The following is a 23,265-nucleotide window of genomic DNA, read 5'->3' as shown; positions in this document are numbered from 1 at the left end:
TTCAATAGTGTGATAGTTTATTTGTCTTTTTACATAATCCAAAAATTAACATTACATATACGTACATATAAAACATGTACAGTTTATTCTGAGACATTCTTTCAGTGTTTTCAGCAGAGAGAGCACTTGCACTATATGGCTCCATTTCAACTGCAGTACAAGTCGCTCATCTGCCAGAAAATGTCACACTATCTTCCCAGGGCCACAGTGCACAGTTTCACTACACATGATCATGAGAAGGTCATTTTCTCTATGGTACACTGTACTGTACTATATGCGGGGAAAAAAAGAACAGTCCAGTTAATTGCGACAAAGTTTGTGATGCTCTAAAACAATCAATAATGGTGCTACAGGAGGTTGTTCTACTGTACATTATGTGCAATGAGTACATCTGACCACATTCAGCTGCTTATCAGCCATACATTCACAAGTACATTTTCATGTTGTCAAATCAGAACATATAACACATGAGTAAAAAAAAAAATCACTAAACAGTTTGGCTTGGTGTATGACAGCTTTTAAAATATTTCTATCCATACAAATGTATTTTCTCATACAATTTCAACTCACCCCTGGCTTTGAATATGTACTGTACACTTGTGTGAATATCATGCCATCGATTAGCTTATATTTATTGGTCCTCATACAGCATATTAACATTTAAATGTTTTACACATACTTGGAAGTACAGGACGTGTATAGACAAAACTATCATACGGGCCAACATGACAACATGATACAGTGCGAGATTACGGTGTTACGCAAAAGACTACAAAATAAATAGCGTCCCTTACTTACTGGAGAATTAAAGGCAGATTCTAAGACGCATAACATTAGATCACTTTCACGTTACTCTTCTAGTTTATTGAATTCAAGGTCATTTTGAGGCAAATAAATGCCACTTAGCTTTTCTTTTAAGCCAGCAACCATTTTATGCTATATACAGACAGTCAAGCTAACAGGTTGGAATATCATTAGCGAAAAGAAATGATTACACAAACGTAATATTAAATTCCGACAAGCACTTGAAAATAGAAAGAAACATCATACATGTACTTATCTACAGAATGTGCGACTACAAAAAAGGTATTTAAGTCCGAGTGTGGATCAAGTATGACCTCACCTGTATGCGGCTGTAGAATTCGTGTGATGGAAGAAAATGTGCCGCTGTTCAAACTTATTTCAGAGCGTCATTAAGCATTTCACTCACGTTTTATCGAGGGTCAAATGACGCAAAACATCCCTGATTAACAAAAATGGATAATTAATTGCGAGATGGACTTTGGGTAAATTATTGCTTAAATAACCCCACTACCCCCCCCCCCCCACCTCGTCAAAATAAAGCAATCATTATCGAAAATTACTGCTCTTATAATTGAAAGGCTCCAACGCATCCTAAATCCTGAAATCCAAAGTGCCTTTGCAGGAGTTTTATCAAGCTTGTCTGAGGCAAAGAAATAAGACTTTTGGCTGTTTCTACATATTTTATAACATTCACACTTCATCACTAAACAAAATTGACAGACGTTCACAGTACGCACTAAACTTTGGGATAAAGTACATGATTAACTAAAATATTTAATTGTTTACTGATTCATTCTCTTTCATACAGCCCAGCGATTTGAGCCATCAAGGGTTCAAGAGGTGCACAGCAATTACATGTTTAATCTAATTAAAAAAATCCATTCAAACAATCACTGACTGCAATGCCCTGACCCTCACAGTTTTGAAATTACAGAATGCCAAAAATGTCTTCTTCTTTTGGGGTGTGACTGCGTCAACATGTGAATGTACTGCTTGCTTGAACCTTTGTACAATTTCATGAAGGTAATTTGTGTCCACTAAAACCTCTCGCAACTTTATTGTCAGAACTGAATCATTTGAATGCAAACATACCTTGTATTTTATTTTATTAAATTTTACAAATAACATAAAATGGCTATCAAAATAAAATACTATTAACATTAACCCAACACTCAAATTGATTAAAATGCATGAAGTTAAGCGCAGATTACGACACTAAACAATCATTCAGTGTCGTCTATATTGGTCATTGTGATTTGTCTTATGCTTTCATCACTGTTTATTTTTCAGGTTAGCAAGATCAGGTTAATGACTTCTTCTTGCTGTCAAACTGAATTAAAACTTGTCCCATCTGCATGGCTGCGTGCGTGTGCAAGTGTATGTGCGCATGTAAATGGACTCGGACGGCCAATGGTCCTAAACAGCCAAATCGCATCCCAGGGTCCAGATGGACAGTTACTGTACGTGGCACATTGGCGTGCACTGTAGGACTCTTTACTCATCAATGAAGGCGAGCTCTTCAATCCTACAAAAGTCAACAAATCAAGATTAGAGAGCAGTGCGCACAGTTCAGCGGAGGAGCTGCTAAAACAACAATGGGCAAAGACGGGGGAAAGAGTGAGTGCAGTTTCCACAAAGGGTCGAAAAGCCTTGCCTTCTTAGCAGAAAGCGGACGAGAGTCTTTTTGATTGGAGCTGAGAGATTTCCACATGGTGGTTTTAGACATCTCATCAGATATATTAATATCAGAGGGATCACACCTGGGGAGCGAGGAGTTGAGAAGGAGAGAAGAAGCTCAAAATTGATTTAGGGAGAGGGAGTGGCAGTGTTACAGTGTTAGTACAAACAAGGTATGCCCAAAAACAGATTATTGTACAAGAAAGACTGTCCACATCAACATGGATAATACATTTATATTTGATCTTTTTTTCCAATTATGCCTTACAAAACTCTGAGTTGTCTATTTTAGAACGCAACTAGCTGAATTTATTTTCAGTTTTAATTGATGATTCATCTACGTGGCAGACTGCCACAGTATAGCGCCACCTACTGCCGAGGAGGATTTACTCAATGTCAGATATTTTTTTTTAAATATCGGCGGTTGGTATCAGCAGCCTCCGTGTGAACCTGATACCTTAAAATATATGCACCTATGCCATGGGTTTACACTCACCTGGAGTCGTGAGTCTTTGAGGCCTGCACTGGTTTACTGCTCTCCAGCGGAATGTGAACAATTGGATCGTCTTCACTTTTTGTACTGAGCATAACTTGAGACTCCTGCATCAACAGGAACACGCAAAATCAATGTTTTTTTTTTCAATTTTTTTTTTTCAAAGGAGCATTTACCTTTTGCATTTCAACTACCTCCTCAATCTTTTTGGAAGCATCATCAAGGTTTTTTTTCTTCCATTCCGGCATTAGATCATCCAAGTAGCTCAGCTCCCGGTTGGAGAAACACAGGTCCAGCAGCTTGCGGATGAATACCAGAGCCAGTACCTGAAGAAATCAAGATAGTTGAAGTAGAATGAAACTAAATAATAGAAAATTCTCCATTCCGTCCGTCATGATTGGTCAGCTCACCATCATGGGGAAGACAATAGCGGCAGGTGAGGTCTTGATGACCCAGAGAAGCACGAGACAGGTCAGCTGAGTGAGCGTAAACAGATGAACCTTCCTCAAGGGCACGTGACGCAGGTAGATGAAGTCTGGCTGGTGCTTGGCCGGCATCCCAAATAACTTCAGACGGTCAAAGAACTGTGGCCAAGCAATTAAGATTTACATGCATGAGAGCAAGCCATATGGACACCAAAGGTTGCGCAAGAGGGAGTAGCTGTTAGCACTTAATCTAATTGAGCCATACAATCGCCTAGCCACAATATTATGACATCCAATAATGGAGCTGTATTAAATCTCTGCTGAAGAATTTATTTTATTGTCACTGTCAGAGAGATATAAATTAATTTTATTTGTATTTTTTTGCAGTTGTAGTTTGCACTTTTTATTGTCACTGTTGCAGAAAATACAGCGAAAAACCAGTTAAGCTACTCTCTATTTAGCATTGTACAGAAATGCCTTGAGATGCAAGCTTAATTTGTTCCAGAACCACACTCGGAACTCAGAACATTAATATCACAAATTATCTTTGCTTATTGAAATGACATGACGAGGTTAGGCCCTCCGTTTCATATCCATTGCCCCTCTCAAAAAATGAAAAAAAGTTTTATTGTAAATAACTCGTAATAATATTGTGTTTTGTAAAACAGTATATTCAAAATATGCTAAATTATAGTAGATACTAAAACAGTTTGTGCATCATGATTTAATGCCGCTCCTTCTGGTGGACCCGCTTTGGCCACTAGGAGGCAGTCAAATACAGTCGAATGGAGAAGAATATTAGTTCTTTGTTCATTATTACTACAGGTGAAATTCCATAATATTTTCCGTAGAGGATAAAGAATATCTGCATTTGAGCATTGTTATATCTACATGAGTTGCTCCACCGTTTGTGTTCAAACATAAAAAAAATGCTAACCATTAGCATGTGAATAGTGTTTTGTACTGTCTGTTAACATTAATAGGAGCATACTTTCCCTTGGCAAAGCAACGAGGTTGTTTTAAATGCATGTGTAAGTCTCTTTGTCTTATGTTTAGCTTGGCGACCGGGAGTGGCATTAAACAGCTTGTCAGGCAGTTATCCATGTGTCTATAAGATTCACTGGTGACCCATCTAGTTGTTATGGTGCCCATAGTGTTTGTAAAGGCCAAAGGTAACTATTGAGGTGCACGCTGAGTGTATATGTCACATTACATAGTACCTGGATGCCCTTCAAGGATGAGGCTCCCATGTAGAGGAAGACGCCATATAACACCGGCATTGGAATGAACTGAGTAAGAAAAGATTATCATGAAATCTTTGTAAAATAATGAATGCTCTGGCTGAAATGTATGCGACAACCAGAGGGTGGCAGCACTCACCTGAAGTGCTCCAGTCATGAATACAGAGCATCCCATGAGCAAGAAGATGACCAGGCCCGTGAGCCTCTGTTCTCGAATGCCCAGAAAACGAGGCTGCTCTCCAGGAGCCGAGCTCTCGGACTCCAGCTTCAAACTGTTTACATGAGTGATGGACAAGACAGTTGCGGCTACGAACCACGGCAGACCCATGATGGAGCACACGGCCAGCATCATCCCAACCATCAGGAGGTCCAAGTGGTACCCGCAACCTTTCTGGGAAACAAATGGAGGAAGATTTAAACTGCACAGCATTACGGCACAGGAAATTTATGTTATGAAGCTTCTCAGCATGCCTTAGATGAGATCAGCGTAGTGACAAGCAAAACACTTTATTAAAATAAATAAATAAATAAATAAAGCAGATTGAAGGGTGTTCAGTTAGAAGAGAAGCAAGGGCCCAAATTGACGTCAACATGATCAAATACAAATTGAATGAGTTTAAGTACCAGCAGTTTGTGCTCTTTCCGGTTGATGATGACAGCGGTGATCTGTTGGTCCATGAAGATGAGGATGGTGCAGAGAAGAGCAGGAATAGAGGCCGCCAGAAGCGTCCACCACGGGTTGCGTCCAATTGGGCTGATCAGCCATCCTCTGTCATCTCTGGTGGGCTAATAGAGGAACACGTTCACAAAATGCAAATAAAACCCAATCGACTCTTTCAGAATTTGAGCATTTTCTCCACTTACCTGGAATTTGCTGGGCACCTTTAACTTCTGGGAGGGTACTCCTATGACGTAGTCGAGCAATACCATGACGACGATGGTGAGGAAGACGGCAAAGTCACTGATCATGGATCGCACCTGATTGCAGAAGGAAAGACCACTCAAAGAAATGCGACGAGTACTCTGTGCCTCTTTCTGATGAATATAATTTAGCGACGATTTTAGTAGCATGGCCGAGATGGACGAAAGCCTCTCAAGGAATCAGGGAGCTCCTAGTTTCATCTCTTCAGAGGCCAACTCAACACATATAACTTTTTTTTATGGCAGGTCACATGTGGTTATGTTCGTTTTGAATGTATAGACATCTCTTACATAAATACAACTGCACCATCTCGGTAAAAAAAAAAAAAATCTATGAAAACACACCATTGTATTCATAAATTGACATTCAAAAGTTTGGGGATCACTTAATGTCCCTATTTTTTTTTTTAAAGAAAAAAAATGTTATGTAAGAGTGTTGTTTTTATAACAATGTCAAGAATTCTGATTACGATAATTTATCTTTGAAAAAAAAAAAATTGGGGGGAAAAAGATGACTTAAAAATTGTGGAAGGCAGTATTTGTAGTATTAACAACAAATCAAGGAAAAATGTGGCAAACAAATATTCATGTATACAACAATTCCTCACTTTTGTTTTGCGGGGAGAAAAACATACTGACTGTTAAAATAATGAATGAAAAGTGCAATTTCAGAACAGGTATTCTGCTAAAATGATAAAAAAAGAAAAAAACAGTTAACAAAAAAGTAGGAAGATACTTGACACTTTATTTGCTTTAATGCGCAGAACAAAATGTGGTGACGGCCACCGGTGCTCTATCTTCACCTTTTGTGAGTGCGTGTGTGCTTTTTTGCTGATTACCTTGGTGGGGAAGTAGCGACTCGTTTTGAACTGTTTGAGGAACGCTGACATGAAGAACGTGGAGAAGAACAAAATGACGGACCAGAAGAGAACATCGGGGGTGTAGGGGCCATGATGGCCACACGACGTTCCGACAAATTCCCCCTGCAGACTCACACATTCCTGTAGAACGAGTACAAGTTTGTCTCAGGTGATTTGAGCAAAGACTTGAGTTGCTCTTAAGGAAGCACAAATCCGGTAAGTGAATAAGTGACCTAGAGAGGCGGAAAAGGTGCAAAAGTCAGTTGAGCATTCACAAGACAAGCTATGGTTGTGCTCAGCGAAGAAAAGCTAATCGATGAAATGTCCTTATCTGTGTTCACCTCCTGAGAGGTTCGTCGCTTGAGAGAAGACGAAGGGGTCAGTTGCTTGTTAACAAATGCACACATGCATGAGAAAATGCATTTTTGTGCTACGTGGGTGTTTTCTTGCACAAGATTCGTTTACCTTGACAGTGAGATTGGCCCAAGGAACCGAAGAAGCTGTGATGTTTCTCTCGCTCCACAGATTTAAAGTTTTATTGCTCGGACTGTCAGGCTCCGCACACCGGCAGCTAAAGTCAGAGAGAGCACAATAAGAAGAAGAATCCTGTACAGTAGAACCTCAAAGTTTGAACACAATCTTGTTTTAGGATCTATTTGAATAATTAATTAATTATAAAATGTCATCGCTAGACAGGACTATATGAAATGTAAATGTATTTGATGTCACCCTCATATCCAAGCTTTTAATTGGCCCATAGATAAGACAGGGAGGAATAATTAATTTAGTCTGCTACCAATCTAATCAACCCATCATAAAAACACAAGATATATCTGACAGTTTGAAAAAAAAAAAAAAGAATAAAAAAAGATCCACGTCTTCCTCACTACGCCAGTGTCAGCTTGTCCAAATCATTGTGAGCGTTGAATGGGTAGATTTCTCCCAGGTGGCACAGCTTCTCCAAGGCCTCGTAGATGAAGATGATGCAGATGAGCGCAGCAAAAGCCTCCTCAGTGAAGCGAGTGATGTAGCACACCAGAGAGCTGGCGTCTGTGGCAACCAGCAACAGACACAACAGCGCCGTCCACAGGCCGATGCAGGCCCTTAGCGACAGGTAGGAGAGGTTGTAGTCCCTAAAGAGTCAGACGAACGACACATATCTGAGCATCAGACAGAGCATACATAAAATTGCGACAACCAACAACACTCATTTGAAACATACTTGCAAAATTTGAAGAGGATTTTCTCAAACACCAAAACAGGTCCGGTGCTACCGAGAATTGTGAGAGGCTGACCTGCAAACAGTGAGTAGGCTACTCCAGTCATAGATGCACCGAGTAAGGACTCGATGGCACTCTGGAATACAAAACACATTTTGTTACAGATTACTCATAATATCTATAAATATTTGTTAAAGTGCACAAAGCTTAGGAATGCATGGTTCTTTACAGACATTGTGTGCAAGTGTTTGCCCTTACAATGCGTCCCTCTGTTGCCTCCCCAAGCAGCCCTCCAAAGGTGATGACAGGAGACATACACGCACAGTAGAGGAAGAGGAAGGAGGCCACGCACTGCAGGCTCAGCCCATCTTTATAATCACTCAGATAGAAGGGCGCCTTCCTTTTGATGTCCATTATCAGACCACCAAACAACCTGGTCACAACACAAAGCGCACAGAGAGAACACGTGAGTCGAAAAAACAAGACAAAATTAAAGGGACACGTGGGCATTACAAAGGCAGAAAGGGAACGTTTGATTAATCGAGAAATAATATTCGGAAGATCCTCCAAGCTTCCGGAGAGTCTCTGTGGGGATCATTTCTTTTGGGTTCTGGCTTTGTGTGCTGGGACGCAGCCATGCTGGTACAGAACAACACCTTCAGCACACTGTGTACATGCAGTTGGAAACACATGCGGGATGACGATATTAGCTTAAGCAGGCGTGGGCAAACTACGGCCCGGGGGCCACATGCGGCCCCTTAAACGTTTTAATCCGGCCTGCCAAATGTGAAAAAAATGAAATGAATAAACCTTAATGTTTTATTTTCTAAATATGGTGGTATACATATATTGTTTATTGTTTTTTTTTATTTTTTCTCTGATGAGGTGAGGTTACCAAAACACTCCATCTATCTGCTCCTGGTCCGGCCCCTCTGTCAAATTTTAGAACCCATTGTGGCCCGCCAATCAAAAAGTTTGCCCACCCCTGATCTAAAGGTGATTTGAAAATTAGGATGATGCTCATTTGCATCGACCATATAGGGAAATCAATGAAAAATCTGTAGTGCATCTGGTAGGCGTGGATTGACCTTCCAGTTCTCTGCAGCTCTGGTCCGTGGTGTTCTGCATGTTGGTCTTCCTCCACTTGGTATGCTGTACCATTAGGGACACCAGGCATCTTCCGCTTCTCCTTTAATTACATCAAATAAAGATAAACTATTTTCAATATATTGTGATTGTAGTGCACCAACCACACCCAAAAAAAATAAATAAAAAAAATAAAAACGCGGTACCTGAGATGGGACGTTTTTGGGTGGCTCAATACGAATAGAAGGGTCCCACTCCCCCGGTGGCAAGACAGTCACCTGGTCCAGGAACTCATCGATCCCAGCCAGGAGGTCACTTCTGTCCTTTGCCTTGTAAGCTACACCATGGAAAATCTGAACCACATAAATGGAAAAGACCATTTTTGATCACCACGTTTTGAGGTTTTGTTTTGAAGGCAAACCCTCACCTCATCCGTCATAATGGTTGCCATCGAGCGTCCAATCTCATGGTATTGCTGAGCTTTTCCATCCGGGCCCAGGAGAATGAAGAGAAACCTAAAAGGACAAGTTGACTTCGAGTAATATCATGTTCACACTATTGAATGCACAGCATTGAGAGTCACAAGGTTTGCTCGCTACCGGGTGGGAATGGGGACCTCAGTGAGGCCAGTGAGCAGCACAGCGGGGGAGAGGCGAACAAAGGCCACAACAGGCCTCTCCAGGAAGTCCAGCTCTCCGACCAGCACATTGGAGGCCTCTGCTCCCTCTGGGATCTTCTTCATGAAGTGGAGGTCCACCTGATAAATAGCAGTTGTGTGCAAACTCTTTTTCCAATATGAAAGCTTCTTTATTTCATTGTTTTATTTTTTATTTTCAGCACCACATGGACTTGGTACTCTTGGAAGACGTGAGTGAGAATTATAAAATCTGCTTTGAATGCTGTTTTACCTTACTGAGGTCCACTTGATGCCCTTCTTGTCCTGCGCCGTTCTTAGGTGGCTCTGCAAAGGGTGCAGACTGGGGAGATGTGGCTGACGCAGCTATGTGCAAGCGGAAAAGGAAATCATTTTAATATGCTAATAGTGCCTTAGATTTTATAGGGCGATACAAAAGGCCATTTTTTCCCCAAAAACTTTCTGTGTCATCGTAGCATCTCTCTGAAACATTACTTTTGTATTATCAGTTTATGTTATCTCTCCATTAATTATTGTAGATCTGAAATTATGTGGGACTTAACTCGAAATGCAAGGTCGGACTATCTCCCATTAAGCATTCTCCACGTATTCATGATATGGTTTATGTACAGCGCAGTGCAACAAATTTAATCGACATAAAAAGGCTTTCAATTCAATTTCAGTGAGCTCTTGGCGTTTTACTAATAAAACAGGAAAGGCCAAGCGGATGTTTTTTCACGCAGAAACATTAAAAACATAAAAATAAATACTCAAACCCTAAAACCATAACCCTGAAATAAGAAAGAAGGAAAGAAAAAAGAAAGACACAAAAAATCAAGAGAAACAGAAAGAAAAAAAACATAAAACAAATTTTGGTAACCCATTCTGTTAATTTTGAATCTTTGACATGAACCTAACTTAAAAGAAAAAATCATGAGGCATTGACCTTAACAGGAACGCGTGAAAATTCAGCGAACCGTTTATAATAACAAAGATACTTCAACTGAAAACTTTTAAATGATGTTTAATCTATGAAAAAAACATCTTTATTAACCAAAAGAAATTTAAAAGTTTATTTTTGTTGATTTCTCAACTACAATTACAAACACACCCAATTTGTATTCAATAAAACTTGCTAGCAGTGTCTTGCGCGCAAAAAAGTTATTTGTTGGCGGACACTCGTGATGGATGACTAATAAATGAAATGTACGCTTAAAAAAAAAAAAAAACCTGTCAGATGGGGCTCGGATTGTTTGCGAGTGCCCTCGGCGATGGAGCGCACGATGGGCATGAGGTTCTTCTTCTTCTCGTTCTGGTGATGGTGCCGCTTTAGCAAAGCCTCTCGTACTTTAACCCTCACGCTGTCGTCCAGCTCATGAGACGCCTCCTGATGATCGAGCACCATGTCTGGGACACGCCGAGAAAGAAAAGGTGTGAATGCAAAGCTTGCATCAAAACGAAGTTCCATTTATGTTGCTCGTCTTATATTTGCCAAGACATTATTAAATAATTGAACTGTCCGATCAATCATCAGCACGTTATTGCCTTGTCTTCTACTTTGTCCTTTGCGAGTCATGAACTTTTCTAGCCGACATTCCACATGAAGTCTGAGCACATCTCAAGGCCAGTACTGACGTGTTGATTCAGTGCCAGTTTAATCAGCTCTGCTAATTGGACCACCAACATGAAGACGCCATAATTCACTCTTAAGTTTATATACGCTATGTGAGGAGCCCGAAAACAACAAATTAACTCAGCTGTGATGGGACATTGTGATTTCCTCAGAATGTCAAAGAAGTGCTCATGTGAACACTTGCAGAGGTTGCTATGGAAATTGTGTTGCAGCTTCAGAATTAAATCGTTGTCAAGAGAAACTATTAACATGAACGGTGTCTTAAAAAAAGATGAAATACCCGACAGAAATGATAATAGTATGAATGCTAATTTCTGAGGTGTCTATTAAATAAACTGGTAGCCCAATTTGAATTAATCTGTACCTAAGAAGTAGGTCTCGGTTTCACAAACATTGGTCGGATCAATACATTCTGCAGGTGCTTGTGGCAGGAGTCACATGGAGGAGTGTGGATGTGTGTGTGTATATGTGTCTGGATGACTGACCGGTAGATGAATAGACAGTGGTCATTCAGTCACAAGCACTTAGTTAATGATATATTTGGACCAGCAGGTTTGACTTAACGACATTATTTACCCCCATGCCTTTACACATTTCAATCTGTGACATCAGAGACATATTAATTCATTGAATCCATAAAATGTGAATATATATATATATATGTTTTCAAAATTGTAGTCCCGCCTCCCAAAGACGGATTTATACGTCTTAGCCTTTTGCGTCAGAGCTCCATGTTTTTAATCTTTAATATTCCGTAGGCCTTGCAAACTCAGTCAAAAGTGCTCGTATTATGTGCACCTGCAATCTCCTCAATGGAGTCAGCATGCATGTCGAGCAACACGCTGCCATTGATGATGCAACTCCTCAACTCAAAGAGACTGTGGAGGGACAGCGTGGCCACGTACGGCTTGCTCCACCTCTCGCCGCCATCCTCCACATCTTCCTCAAACTTCAGCCACCTGAGGGCAGATGAAGGAGATTATGAATTGTTAAAAAAACGTCAACAGCAAAACAACGGCTAAATATATGAAATATGTATTTTGCATCTTAATGGGAGAGAGCACTCGAGCTCTTCCTGGTCAAGAAACGCTTCAGTCGGCTCGAAATGTGAACTTGCGTCTTTCCCGAGCCGCCAGAAGCTTTTATTAGCAGGCTTCGTTGCCAATGGCGCCCAGAGGAAAATACTGACCTGGCTGTTTCCTTCCACTCAGCATCTTTGCCATCTTTCACACAGATCTCATCCAGCTCAGTGAACAACTCGTGGGCAACATGTTCAGCATCTTCCTCAGTTCCCAGAATGAACTGCACCCGCTGGGATGGCGTGTCTGATAAAGTGGCAACAAGTGAGTGACAATTCTCCCCAGTTAATTTGATTTATCTTGCCATGAAATGAGATGACTTGTGACATGTTTCTTTGTGTAAAAATGTTTATGATTGTATCCTACAGTCAGTGTAACTCTCACTACTAGTTTAGTTGTGCACATGCATGCAGACTACTTCCTGCTAATTAGCAGGCTTGTCAATCATGGCTTTGGGGCATCCGTGTGTGTGTGTGTTCAACAGTATTGATAGCCATGACTGAACAGCCATTAAAAGGTTTGTGTGATGTAATTGTTAAAAACTGACTGAACTGGCAGACGTGTCACAAGTCTGTCAACATGGAGGAAATGTGTTTCTGTGCGTACCGTGACAAGGCATCTTCTCGTTTCCATCGCTTTGTGGCACTGTAATGCTTCCCGTCCTCCTGTCTTTCTTACGATGCCGAGAGCCATGAGCCTTGTGGTGTCGATGGCTCTGGCGGGGCATCCGAACACCCACGAAGAGAGTCCTGTGGCCTGAGGAGGAAGTGACAGAGGCTATTCAACATTTATTTGACTGGAAGAAGCAATACAAGGTCACCGGCCACACCATCAGACACACCTGCATGATACAATGTGATGTAATATAAGCTGTATCAATAATTCTTACTTCACAAATATAATAATTACAATATAATAATTAAATTAAAAAAAATAAACATATATATATATATATGTATATATATATATATATATATATATACATATATATACATATATATATATATATATATATATGAAAAAAAAAGAATTATTTATTTATTTATTTAATTTTTACAATAGCTTTGAATGGACCAATTGTGATCGTTCCCTGATGTGACTTCCACCAAGACATGGAGGGAGGAGAGGTGGGCGTGGCCATAATGCTCATTCCCAGGAGCTCCTTAGTTTAGTATTGATTTCTCCAAAACAGAATTGCAACAATTAAAAATGCAATCCAAAATAATGTTCCTGATTAAAAAATACATAAATTGAGTTTGTTGTTGAAGAATGGACTATCCTGGCTGGGTGATCCCTTTAATTGTGTCTCAGCAATAATAGGGCACAAAAAAAAAGTAAAGTCCTTTTTGTACCCACCTTCAAGTTCTTCCTTCTCATAGTGGATGTTCAACACTGAGCTGGTCCCACCCTGGTCTATCACCACCTCCTCATCCGGCCGCTGAATGACACACACATAACGACACCATTAAGTCTGATGAATGTTTCTCAATGCTGTCATTCAGGGCAGTTTCAGATGCCAAATTGTGTGGCACCCAACATACTGTTCATCTTTTTGAAAGATGACTGAGGTCATAACTTCCAAACTGAACCGGATTGCATTTGGTCAAAGCATTTCTTCTGTTGGCTAATCAATATGTAAATACTGTAACAAGAGCGCTAAGTGTTTGTCTGAGAACGCAATTTGTGGATAGGAAGAAAAACATTTGGAAGCGAAAGTAGACAGAAGAGTAGTTGCATGAACGTCTTTCAATTCCGCAAGAGTGCTTGATCTGACCACCCACATGCATATACAACTCGGTACTGTAAGTTGTTCTCACAAGAATTTAGAGGTCCAACAAACAGAAGCTATTTATAGTTCGATTGCTCAGTTCAACAGACAGTGTAAACACTTGCACCATCCACGTTAAAATAGGAAAAAAAAGTATTGCTGCAACACACTTCACAGAATGGATCTTTTTCAACCATAAATTACTATTGTGAGGGTTAGGCTAAGAAGGCCTTCATGTATTATTCAATTCTTGGTACAAAACTTTTTTAAATAACCTTCAACAAGTAACTAATAATATGCAATTTCCATTTTCCTGGGGGAAAAGCCACTCAAACTCTTGTGAGGCCATTTTTGCATATCACAAAAGCTTCTTCGACTCCCACCAATACAAGATGCGGGTGCTAAATGAATTAAATATGGTGAATAAGTATGCGTGCAAAATGCTGTCTGCATGCTAATATGACGGGGAGAAAAGAAATTCTCAGTAGAATGAGGATAAACATTATCCAAAACCCATCTCAGACCGATGACCCTCTGGTGCCTTTTCGACTATGCGACCAAAAGCAACAATTTCATGCAATTTGTTAGTCATTCCTCATTCCGCTATTAAATGAGTAGCTAATGTAATGCTCACTGGGTGTAATATTCGCAATGTATCCTCCTCAAATGTCATTAGCTTGTGGGTCCGAATTAGTGAGGAAATGAGAATATTTGAAGCTGTCATGTGAAGATGCAACAAGGCAGTTGAAACCTCAGCGGAAAACATGCTCACTCCTTCATGCCCGGAAAAAACACAATTACACGTCACAATAATGAAAATGAATGGTAATTGAATGGGAAAACCAAGTGGATGTGGGATTTTTCGCTTTGGCCTCTTTTCTCCCAACATTAACATTTCAGTCTGTGGCTAAGCATGACTTTATCCTGAGAGAATTGCGTGTTCACATTAGGCATTAATTGGAGAAGCCATGCTGAGGCTAACCATGAGATTTCGAGTTTAATATTACAGTAGGTGTAAGTGGGAGACTAAATGTGAGGGATGAATAAAAGGACAGGCGGCGAAATTTGATCTGTAATCAAAATAGAAATGTGTAATGCTAAATGCGCCTATTAGCACGCTGTTAGCATTAGCCTAGCGCATTAGCCTAGCGCATTAGCCTAGCGCATTAGCCTAGCGCATTAGCCTAGCGCATTAGCCTAGCGCATTAGCCTAGCGCATTAGCCTAGCGCATTAGCCTAGCGCATTAGCCTAGCGCATTAGCCTAGCGCATTAGCCTAGCGCATTAGCCTAGCGCATTAGCCTAGCTTATCTATTTTGCATTGCGTGCCAATTCCAGGCAACAAGTCTTTAGACACAGGTTGAGAAGTCTTTGAACAGTGACACAGTGGATTTGAAATAAAACAATCAAAATAGGATTGAAGCTTTCAAATAAATACTCTTGAAGGAACCTCTTATTAAAACTCGGAAGTCTACACTTTAGTCATAGCTTGGTTGCTTTATTTCAAATTGATTCTGGTGCTATGTAGAGGCAAACTAATGAAAGTATTTCGACTCAAGATGTAATTTCTTGATGTTCTATTTAGCATCAGAATTCCCTCTAGAGCCAATAGAAGAAAAATATCAATTCTAGCGTCTAAGGTGTTCACTCATTGATTTTTACAAGTCTTAGTACAGTCGTTTACAAATCTTAGTAAAGCCTCGGCAAAGGTCTGTGGTAGCCTTATCAGTATTCTAATGTGAATAATATCGGTCCAAAATAGAAAAGACGTTAGGTTCTTTCTCTCTCCCACACTTACACATGCGCACGCACACACGCACGCACGTGTTATCAGTCATTGCAGCTGTGGCTGGTGAAGTGAAAGCTTTATGCGTTGTGTGGGTTTGCAGCTCAGGCTGGGGGCACCATTAGAGTTGGAGCTTTACCAAACATATAAACCAAACAAGAGAGCGTGATCAGTGGGAGACTATGAAAGGTCTTTGTCCCAGAAATAGTAACGCAGCATCAGATCATCAATTGCCAATTTACATGGTTCAAACACACATACACACACATGAAAGGCCCCGTGACCACGTTGCCATTTAGATCTTTTGTTATGCCGCATGCTTCTCGTCGCCTCATTGCATATTCATGCGAGCGTTTTTGTTTTTCTTTCCTATTTGCAGGTTAATGGTTCCCTGTCATTCAGCACTCACCTCCCTTGTTTCACATTTAAGTGCTTCACATAATTAAGGGGCCTCACAAAGACTCAAGGGTTTTCCTTCTGCAGGTGAGTGCACGTACCTCTGTGGACACGTGCACGTGTTTCCACTGACAGGGCACATCCTGTGTGTTCCTGCTGCCTGCTTCTATCTCCTGGCAACCGACCCGTTTCGACTGCTTGGCAGTGACACGGCGCTGGGGAAAGTTTATGACTCAAAAACTCATTTTCCACGCAGATTAGAGACACTCCTCCATGAAAATTGTTCTCTGTTAGATGCAAAATGGCTGCCTTGTCCTTGTGGCTCCTTCAAGAGCCACAGGAAGTGGAAGGAGATCATGTGACATGAGACAAAATAAAATCATGGAATGTATGCACTTCAACTAAAACGTGACGTCATGAGCCTAGCGGTTCACATCCTCCTTCACTGTGAATGTTGACAATGGCTTGTCCAATAAGAATTTGAAAACAGAATTGTTTGTGCTTCCATATTTTGTCAGATGATGATGGGATCATATTTTATGCACATTTCATGGAGAAAAACAGCAAAGTCCTTAGGGTGCTCATGTTTTTTCTTCAAACTATATTCACACAAACTCGATAGAAATACGATTGTTTGCTATATTAAAGGGGATGTCAATCGCCAAAAATTCAGTGCAATGTTTTGTGCGCCTTCACGAGTCAAAACATGGCTATCTGATGAAAATTGCCTTGGTGGTATATTAATTAAGCAGCAAAATCCACACGTGTTTAACCATCAGAGATGGCGGCCATTTTGTCACTTCTGTCAACTGAAAATGACATCACAGTTGCTCAAGTAACGGCCAATCACTACTCACCTGTTTTCTGAAGCCGTTATCTGAGCCCTGAGTAACTGTGACATGACAAAATGGCCGCCCCCCTGACACGGACAAAAACGGGTGGACTCAAATACCACAAATGCAAATATTAAACAGAATGCCACGTTTTGACTTGTGGGCCTGCATAAAAGATATTCTCGCAAACAAAATTTTGCGGTTGATTTCCCCTTTAAAAGAGCAAATCGCCACACGAATATAAAAAGCAGCTAATCACTCTTAAATGTAAAAACAATAAAAGACTCAAGTGATAATGCGTCTTACTATCTTAATATATTTCTTAAGCACTTAGAAAACTGTAACAAATCCTTGGATGTGTAAAAGCCCAAAATAGACTGTTGGTATAATACGCCTTTTGTTTGTCTTCCTTGTTCTGCTTTTCAGAATGCATCCCAGAAGGATGTGCCGACTTTGACAACAGAAAAAAAAGAGCAGTTGTACACAGTGTCCTAGTTTTTCAAGGATGCTGTTGAGCCACCATTTGATGCAGAACACATTCTGCACATAATGAATCGCAACCTCTTCAGAATTCATCACAATGACTTATCAAAAAAAAAAAAAACATCCTATGAAATCTCGCATATTATCGTTTGGATGACATCATCAGAGTATGCACAAGTACTACCGGTAGTACCTTTTCCAGGCCCAAAATGTTGTCTATATGTTACAAAATTGTTTACATTAAAATAACGTGAAAGCAATTCTTGAACCTCCTTTTGCAACGCAGTGAATCGACTTGACGCAAGTTTGTCGCACATCTGAATGTACGAATGTTGTAGTCATTGAATTAGTCAGGACAAATAGAGCAGCACTGATACCAGTCGCATTCACCGCAACCAAACACCCCCAGCCCTCTTCGACTCGGCAGGTCAATCAATGTGCTTTCCCTCTCGCTCCATTAGGACTGCTGGGTCTCATGAAATGGCACGGCATGGCGCAGATTTTTTTCTTCTTTTTTTCCTCCCGTCACAACAGACAACTAAAGTCCCTGTACTTCATGACAAATGGGGTAATGAGAACTTAAAATTCTCCAAAGCTCTAATTAGCATCACCGCAATCCATCTAGTTTGATGATGGCTCACACAAAATTATAAAAATACTAAAACAAAAGCATGCATATTTTGGGGCGGGGGTTTGACGGGGTTTGTCTTGGTTCCCCAAATGACGAGAAGCGCGGCTGGGGGCACCCGTGATTCCGTGCCAAGCATCCTGCTTAGCAAAAAGAAGTCAGTCACATGGCTGTCTGCTAAACAGTACAATTTTTTTTTTTTAGTTCTGAGGTGTTGTAATAAATCCAGGATGATTTGTGTCCTCTCTGCTATTCATTAAAAATAAATACATAATAAAAAAAAACACTAGTTATGCAACCCACCTGCATGTATTTTTTTCCATACAGGAAGCTACTACTACATTTCTATCACTTAAATTACTGTATCAATACGGGAGTAATTCCATGCCCAGCAGCAATGAACAAGAATAGATTTATCCATCAAAATTCCAATAACACGGAATATAGATTTTTATGACCAATTTCACAGAGCTTCAAATATGTTCTATAAGCGCACTGCCCATCCCATTTTTTTCTCCTTTTAACCTCCTCTTTAAATGTGATGTGCTATGTCCAAACTTGCTTTCCAGTTGGTGTATTTTAATTGCATTTCCTAAAAAAAAAAAAATAAATAAAAAAAAAAGCATGTTTCAGCTTATTCTAGCACCATAAAAATGTCCTTCCATTTGCCAAGTCAATGTTGGGAAAAAAAAGGAAAACATTAAACCATTTTTTTTTTTACACATTTGAGTTCATCTGATCAAGAACTGACTTTCACATTACTATAAAAAGTTCCTCTGTCATCAGGCTGACCCCACTTCAACTGGCAGATGTGATTGTGTCTAATTAAGCACTTGCCGAACGCGTTTGAAGCAAATCAACGTGGACTCCTTCCACCCCTCTCGTCTCAACGAAGCACCCTGATTTGACAGCGGGGACACAAATCCTGACTCAAACAACTGGACCTGTCACTTCCAGACTGAGGTTCGTGCCTGAGGCCGGACGGCCACGGTGGCCTCTCCGTGCCGCAGCCACACACACACACACACACACGCATACACACACCATACACACATCATATTACGCAATTATGCACATTTGCCGTGTGATGACTCGAGACGTGTGACAGTGGCTCGCTCATCAATACGTGACAGGATGGAATGGCGAGACAGGAAAGGACAGAGCTGCTGTTCTAACGACTGCTTCAGCCCACAGGCGGAATGAGTCATACTATAGGCACCTCGCTCAATGCATCATGTTCCATTTCACTCACCGGCCTTCCACCTCTAATTGTTTTAGTTCTACAAAGATTAGTTTAGTTGCATTTTGTGGCAGTCAATGAGAAGTTGGAGATTTTAATTTGATGTAAATTCAGCAAGAGACAATCAGAAGTTGAACCAACAGCCCACTATAATTTATATCTTTACAGGACGAGTCAATCATTTTGGAGGTTATTGTTGCAAGGAGAACGTGATAAAGTATGAATTTATGGCTGGATGAATGCCAAACTATGCAGGCGAAGAACCATTTTGGTTAGGATAGAGCATCTTGTTTAAAAAATAAATAAATAAAAAAAAACAGAAAGTGACAAGTGGGCATGCGCAAAACGAGAGCAATGTTTTTAATTCTAATTCCAACGACGCAATAAGCAGCATTAACCTATCTCAGTGTTATCAAATTGATTAAAATGCAAGTTTTTTTTTGGGAGACATGCCAAATAGCCACTTTCAAAGAAGCAGAGAGTTTTGATTGCTGAGGTAATTAAAACGGGGACAAATTTGCGACGCATAATGTCAAGATCATAATTTACCGGAATGGAATATGCAAACCGGGGAATTTTCTCTATCCCGGAGCCTCAAAGTGAATATTCTGTTGACACTATTCAACCTTAAGTCAGATCAAAGTCCTGTTCTTTTTATTTCGCACATATTGTTTGGTTAGAGTACTTTAAAGTGTTTCAAGAGAGAAGCTTTCCTCTGAAATCATTTTCGAAACCTCCAAAGCAAAGGCTGATTACATTTTCTTCACTTGACTTGAGTGCATTTGTCTCATTTGTGGAGTTTCCCTTTCAATTCCTGAAGAAGTGGGCTCCATCTTTACTTGGATGTGAGAAATCACATGGTTCATCTGGCTTATCATGATCACGTAGAACGTTCATATGGTGCAATGCTGCCGTCATGAAAACGTCTGACTTAAGAAAAAAAAAAAAAAGCTCATGGGACGTCACACTTCCTACTTGTGAACTGAACATGATCGGCGTAGTTGAGCCTAAGAAATTTGACATCACATAATTGAAGGCGCCGTGGTCAACGTGAAACAGAAATAAAATTTTTTTAAAAAAGACTGAATTGTTATGTATTTTTATAGAAACATAACAGTAAGTATCATTTTCAGCATAAATGACAGGAATGTACCTCTGAGGCACAAAGACGTCATCAGCCATGTTTGTTGTTTTGTTTTGACTGGAAGTCTTTGGTCGGATCATAGAGGTTCCCACTGGGAAATTACCTACTTCCCAGCAGTCCCGGCTGCAGACTACGCTACCAAATATGGTTCCTCATCCTCGAAAACAAATACTACAAAAAGCTATCATTATCATGCGATGTAGCTTGACGTGGACACAAATTACTGCCACAATAATAAGCACACTATTCAATTTAAACAAGAATTACGCATATCAAATGTTGTATCTTTGATACAACTTTAGAATTCCTGTTAAGAGTTTGAATGTGCTCCCAGTGACATAAAAAAATGTCATGAATACTTTGCCCTCAGACGTGAATGTGAAGTAGGAATGGTTGTCTATGTTTATCTAAATGTGACCAGGATGTACCCCCGTGTCGGCTCCAAAACACCTTAACAAGGGTAAGCGGTGTACATATTGGGTGGACCTCACCTGTGCAGGATATTTCTGTAAAATTGCTCCACATCCATATTTCAGTGCAAGTCTATAAAATGGGTTCACTTATAGTTTCATCATCTCCTGACTCCATATATCTCCAGGCTTTATGGGGGACATCATTATTGATCATAGTCACAGCATAACTCTGTTATGGATCACACAGTCCTTGCTAAAAGCAGTTCGACCAAACATGTTTGCCCATCTGGTCCTCTGCTTACGGGCCGTCCCTCACATCAGCACCTGACTGAAGCTCGGATCATCACATCACGCGTCAGAACATGCAGCATGCTGCAGTATGCTTAAGCAAGCCACTTCCACAGTCCCACTGCTGTAATGACTAATAATGTGGTCGCACATGCAGACGGCGGCAGGGAATGGCGTCAAGGTCATTTGAGGGTACCTTGAGAAATGCCACGACTCAAGCCACTATGGGAATTTTTATTTATTTTTTTTGCATGGGCGAACACTTTTGCAGAACCACATAATTCACGAGCGTCAGTGACGTCACCGTGTTGCAATATGATAACAGCTTCCACATTGACTTGCGTGCAGGTGTCACAATAACAATGTCAACAATCCTCCACAGCCGATAAGTTGGCATCGGCTTCAACTTAATCACGTGGGGTATTTATTGTGGCATTCACGTTTTAACGTGCAGCGAATCTGGATGCAACGATCAGGAAGCGCTTTTAAAAAGTTCCCGAAACACATCTTATTCATTTGGAATGACGAATTCAAGTGGAATAGTTGTGCGCGTACAGGTTGATAGTCAGCACATCATGCATGCGTGCAAAAGCACAGCGAGGACTCAAGGCACTACTTTACCTGGTAGCTTAGGATGCTGTCAGGTTCCTGGACGGGCATGCTGGTGGCCGTAGCTTTGACCTGGACGAGGTAAAGGTGACACTTTCTCCGGTTTGGACCTTCGCTTTGTTGCACTGGACGTTAAGAAGAAAACAGGCGAGAGCTGGTCAGAGCAGCCGCTTCGGTTTCTGCTAACATGTCGCGTGTCAACATCTCTTCCGGATGAGGGAAATGATATTGCACATCCTCCAAGTGTGATGCTTTCCTGGCCGCGCTTTCCAGCTCCCCCTCCCTGCGCCTGGTCCTGCTCCTGGCTGTGGGAACGGGATGCAGAGAGTCGGTGTTGGAGCAGCCAATCACAGCTCAGAATGCACAGAGAGGTTCGGTTTCAACCAATCGGAGCAAAGGAGTCAGAGATTCAGCCAATGACAGGGCAGATGTAGAGGACTGCTGCTGCCGAGCCAAATAGAGAGGTTAGAATCTGATAGATTCTCGTCACACAGTCAACTTACTGTAAATCGCATCCAATTAAGCTATTCGTATCAATATAAAGAACTGCATTTACATCTCAGACCATTATTTATTATTAAAAAAAAGACATTATTATCAAAGATGGAATACCAGAGAAAACCAATACAACACAGGCAAAAACATCAATATCACCATCACCATTTCGCTGATCTAGAGATAGCTTACCAGGTATTCTAACACAAAGTACGTTGATGTTACTCACTCCACACTTGTAGAATCTAATTACACGCAATACAAGAGTCGCATAAACAACATCGTGTCATCGTAATCCATAATAACACCATATTTATGTCAGACAAGCGAGGCACGGTACACATTAATTGCAATTTATTTAGCAGTACATGAATTATTCTGGCTGGCGTTCGATTGCGTAGTCCGACATTTTAGAAACTCCTTTCAGTATGATGGAAACATGCTTTCTCTGTACTTACTTTGAGTAAGCAAGGTGAATGAATGAACATGACAAGAACGCGAATCGCATATTTTTGGTCTTTCTTTACCAATTATTTCGCATTATTATTTTTACAACGATTAAAAACCTATTTCTTAACTCTCACATATTATCCAAACTATCCAATACAACTAAAAAGACTGCAAAATAATGTATAAGGAATGCAAAGCCTGAAGGTGTTGCTGCCACCATGCGTTAAGATGGGGAATTACACAAAATAGGTCATCACATTCAGCTGATGCGCGTGTTTGACGGTGACGAGAAATATTGGGTTTGAATACGTTCTGTGCGTTATTAGACGATCAGACGGGATTTGTTGTCACAGATGATGAGTTGACATTGAATCAGAAGGTGACCAAGTCAGCAGCAGTCAAGTTCGAAGATGTGTCGCGCAGGTTTCACAGCCAGGGGACACCTTCGATGCGAAGACACGTGGCCCAGTGCAGCTAATTACATAACAGGTTGTTTCTTTCCCGCCTTAACTTTCTCCTTGAAGCTCCACTAAGTTGCCACGGCGTGTGACATATTGCTGATAGTTGCTGTTGGTGAAGCATAGGTGCATGCGTGGTACGGTTGCCAAGGTAACTTAAAACAGTGGGCGCATGCACGGTTGTTATGGTAACAATCTGTGG

General features: G+C 40.7%; 1 protein-coding gene across 4 annotated transcripts; it reads right to left on the bottom strand.

Annotated features, from left to right (window-relative positions):
* slc4a8 (solute carrier family 4 member 8) lies at window positions 1–21,962 on the bottom strand. 4 transcript variants are annotated; one of them, XM_088308040.1, is made up of 25 exons: window positions 21,673–21,962; window positions 13,430–13,511; window positions 12,680–12,829; window positions 12,184–12,319; window positions 11,793–11,953; window positions 10,592–10,768; window positions 9,636–9,727; window positions 9,327–9,484; window positions 9,155–9,242; window positions 8,934–9,080; window positions 8,730–8,830; window positions 7,900–8,074; window positions 7,644–7,777; window positions 7,309–7,554; window positions 6,887–6,992; window positions 6,401–6,562; window positions 5,505–5,618; window positions 5,265–5,426; window positions 4,780–5,031; window positions 4,620–4,688; window positions 3,385–3,558; window positions 3,151–3,300; window positions 2,978–3,081; window positions 2,459–2,564; window positions 1–2,329 (listed from the first exon to the last, which is right to left on the bottom strand). In XM_088308040.1, exons 1-25 carry the CDS (start codon window positions 21,709–21,711, stop codon window positions 2,324–2,326), a joined length of 3,291 nt encoding a protein of 1,096 aa, XP_088164166.1. In that variant the 5' UTR covers window positions 21,712–21,962; the 3' UTR covers window positions 1–2,323. The 4 variants fall into 4 exon arrangements, with proteins under 4 accessions (XP_088164166.1, XP_088164167.1, XP_088164168.1 ...); XM_088308041.1 differs by having other exon boundaries at window positions 3,169–3,300; XM_088308042.1 differs by lacking the exon at window positions 2,459–2,564.
* Between the last annotated feature and the right edge of the window lie 1,303 nt (window positions 21,963–23,265).

Source organism: Idiotropiscis lumnitzeri, chromosome 11 (genome assembly GCF_059441095.1).
Source record: "Idiotropiscis lumnitzeri isolate Australia: NSW breed Sydney's pygmy pipehorse chromosome 11, RoL_Ilum_1.0, whole genome shotgun sequence".
NCBI classification, from domain to species: Eukaryota; Metazoa; Chordata; class Actinopteri; order Syngnathiformes; family Syngnathidae; genus Idiotropiscis; species Idiotropiscis lumnitzeri.
Note: the sequence above shows the minus strand (reverse complement) of the source record. Positions and strands in the feature narration are given on the sequence as shown.

Bases quoted from the DNA above. Each gene is read 5' to 3' on its own strand.
- slc4a8 (XM_088308040.1), bottom strand. From the start codon at position 21,711: ATGCCCGTCCAGGAACCTGACAGCATCCTAAGCTACCAG. The intron at 9,081-9,154 runs GTGAGGGTTTGC...TATGTGGTTCAG, and splicing joins CAACCATTATGACGGATGAG to ATTTTCCATGGTGTAGCTTA. The intron at 2,565-2,977 runs GTGAGTGTAAAC...CTCGCTCCCCAG, and splicing joins TCAAAGACTCACGACTCCAG to GTGTGATCCCTCTGATATTA.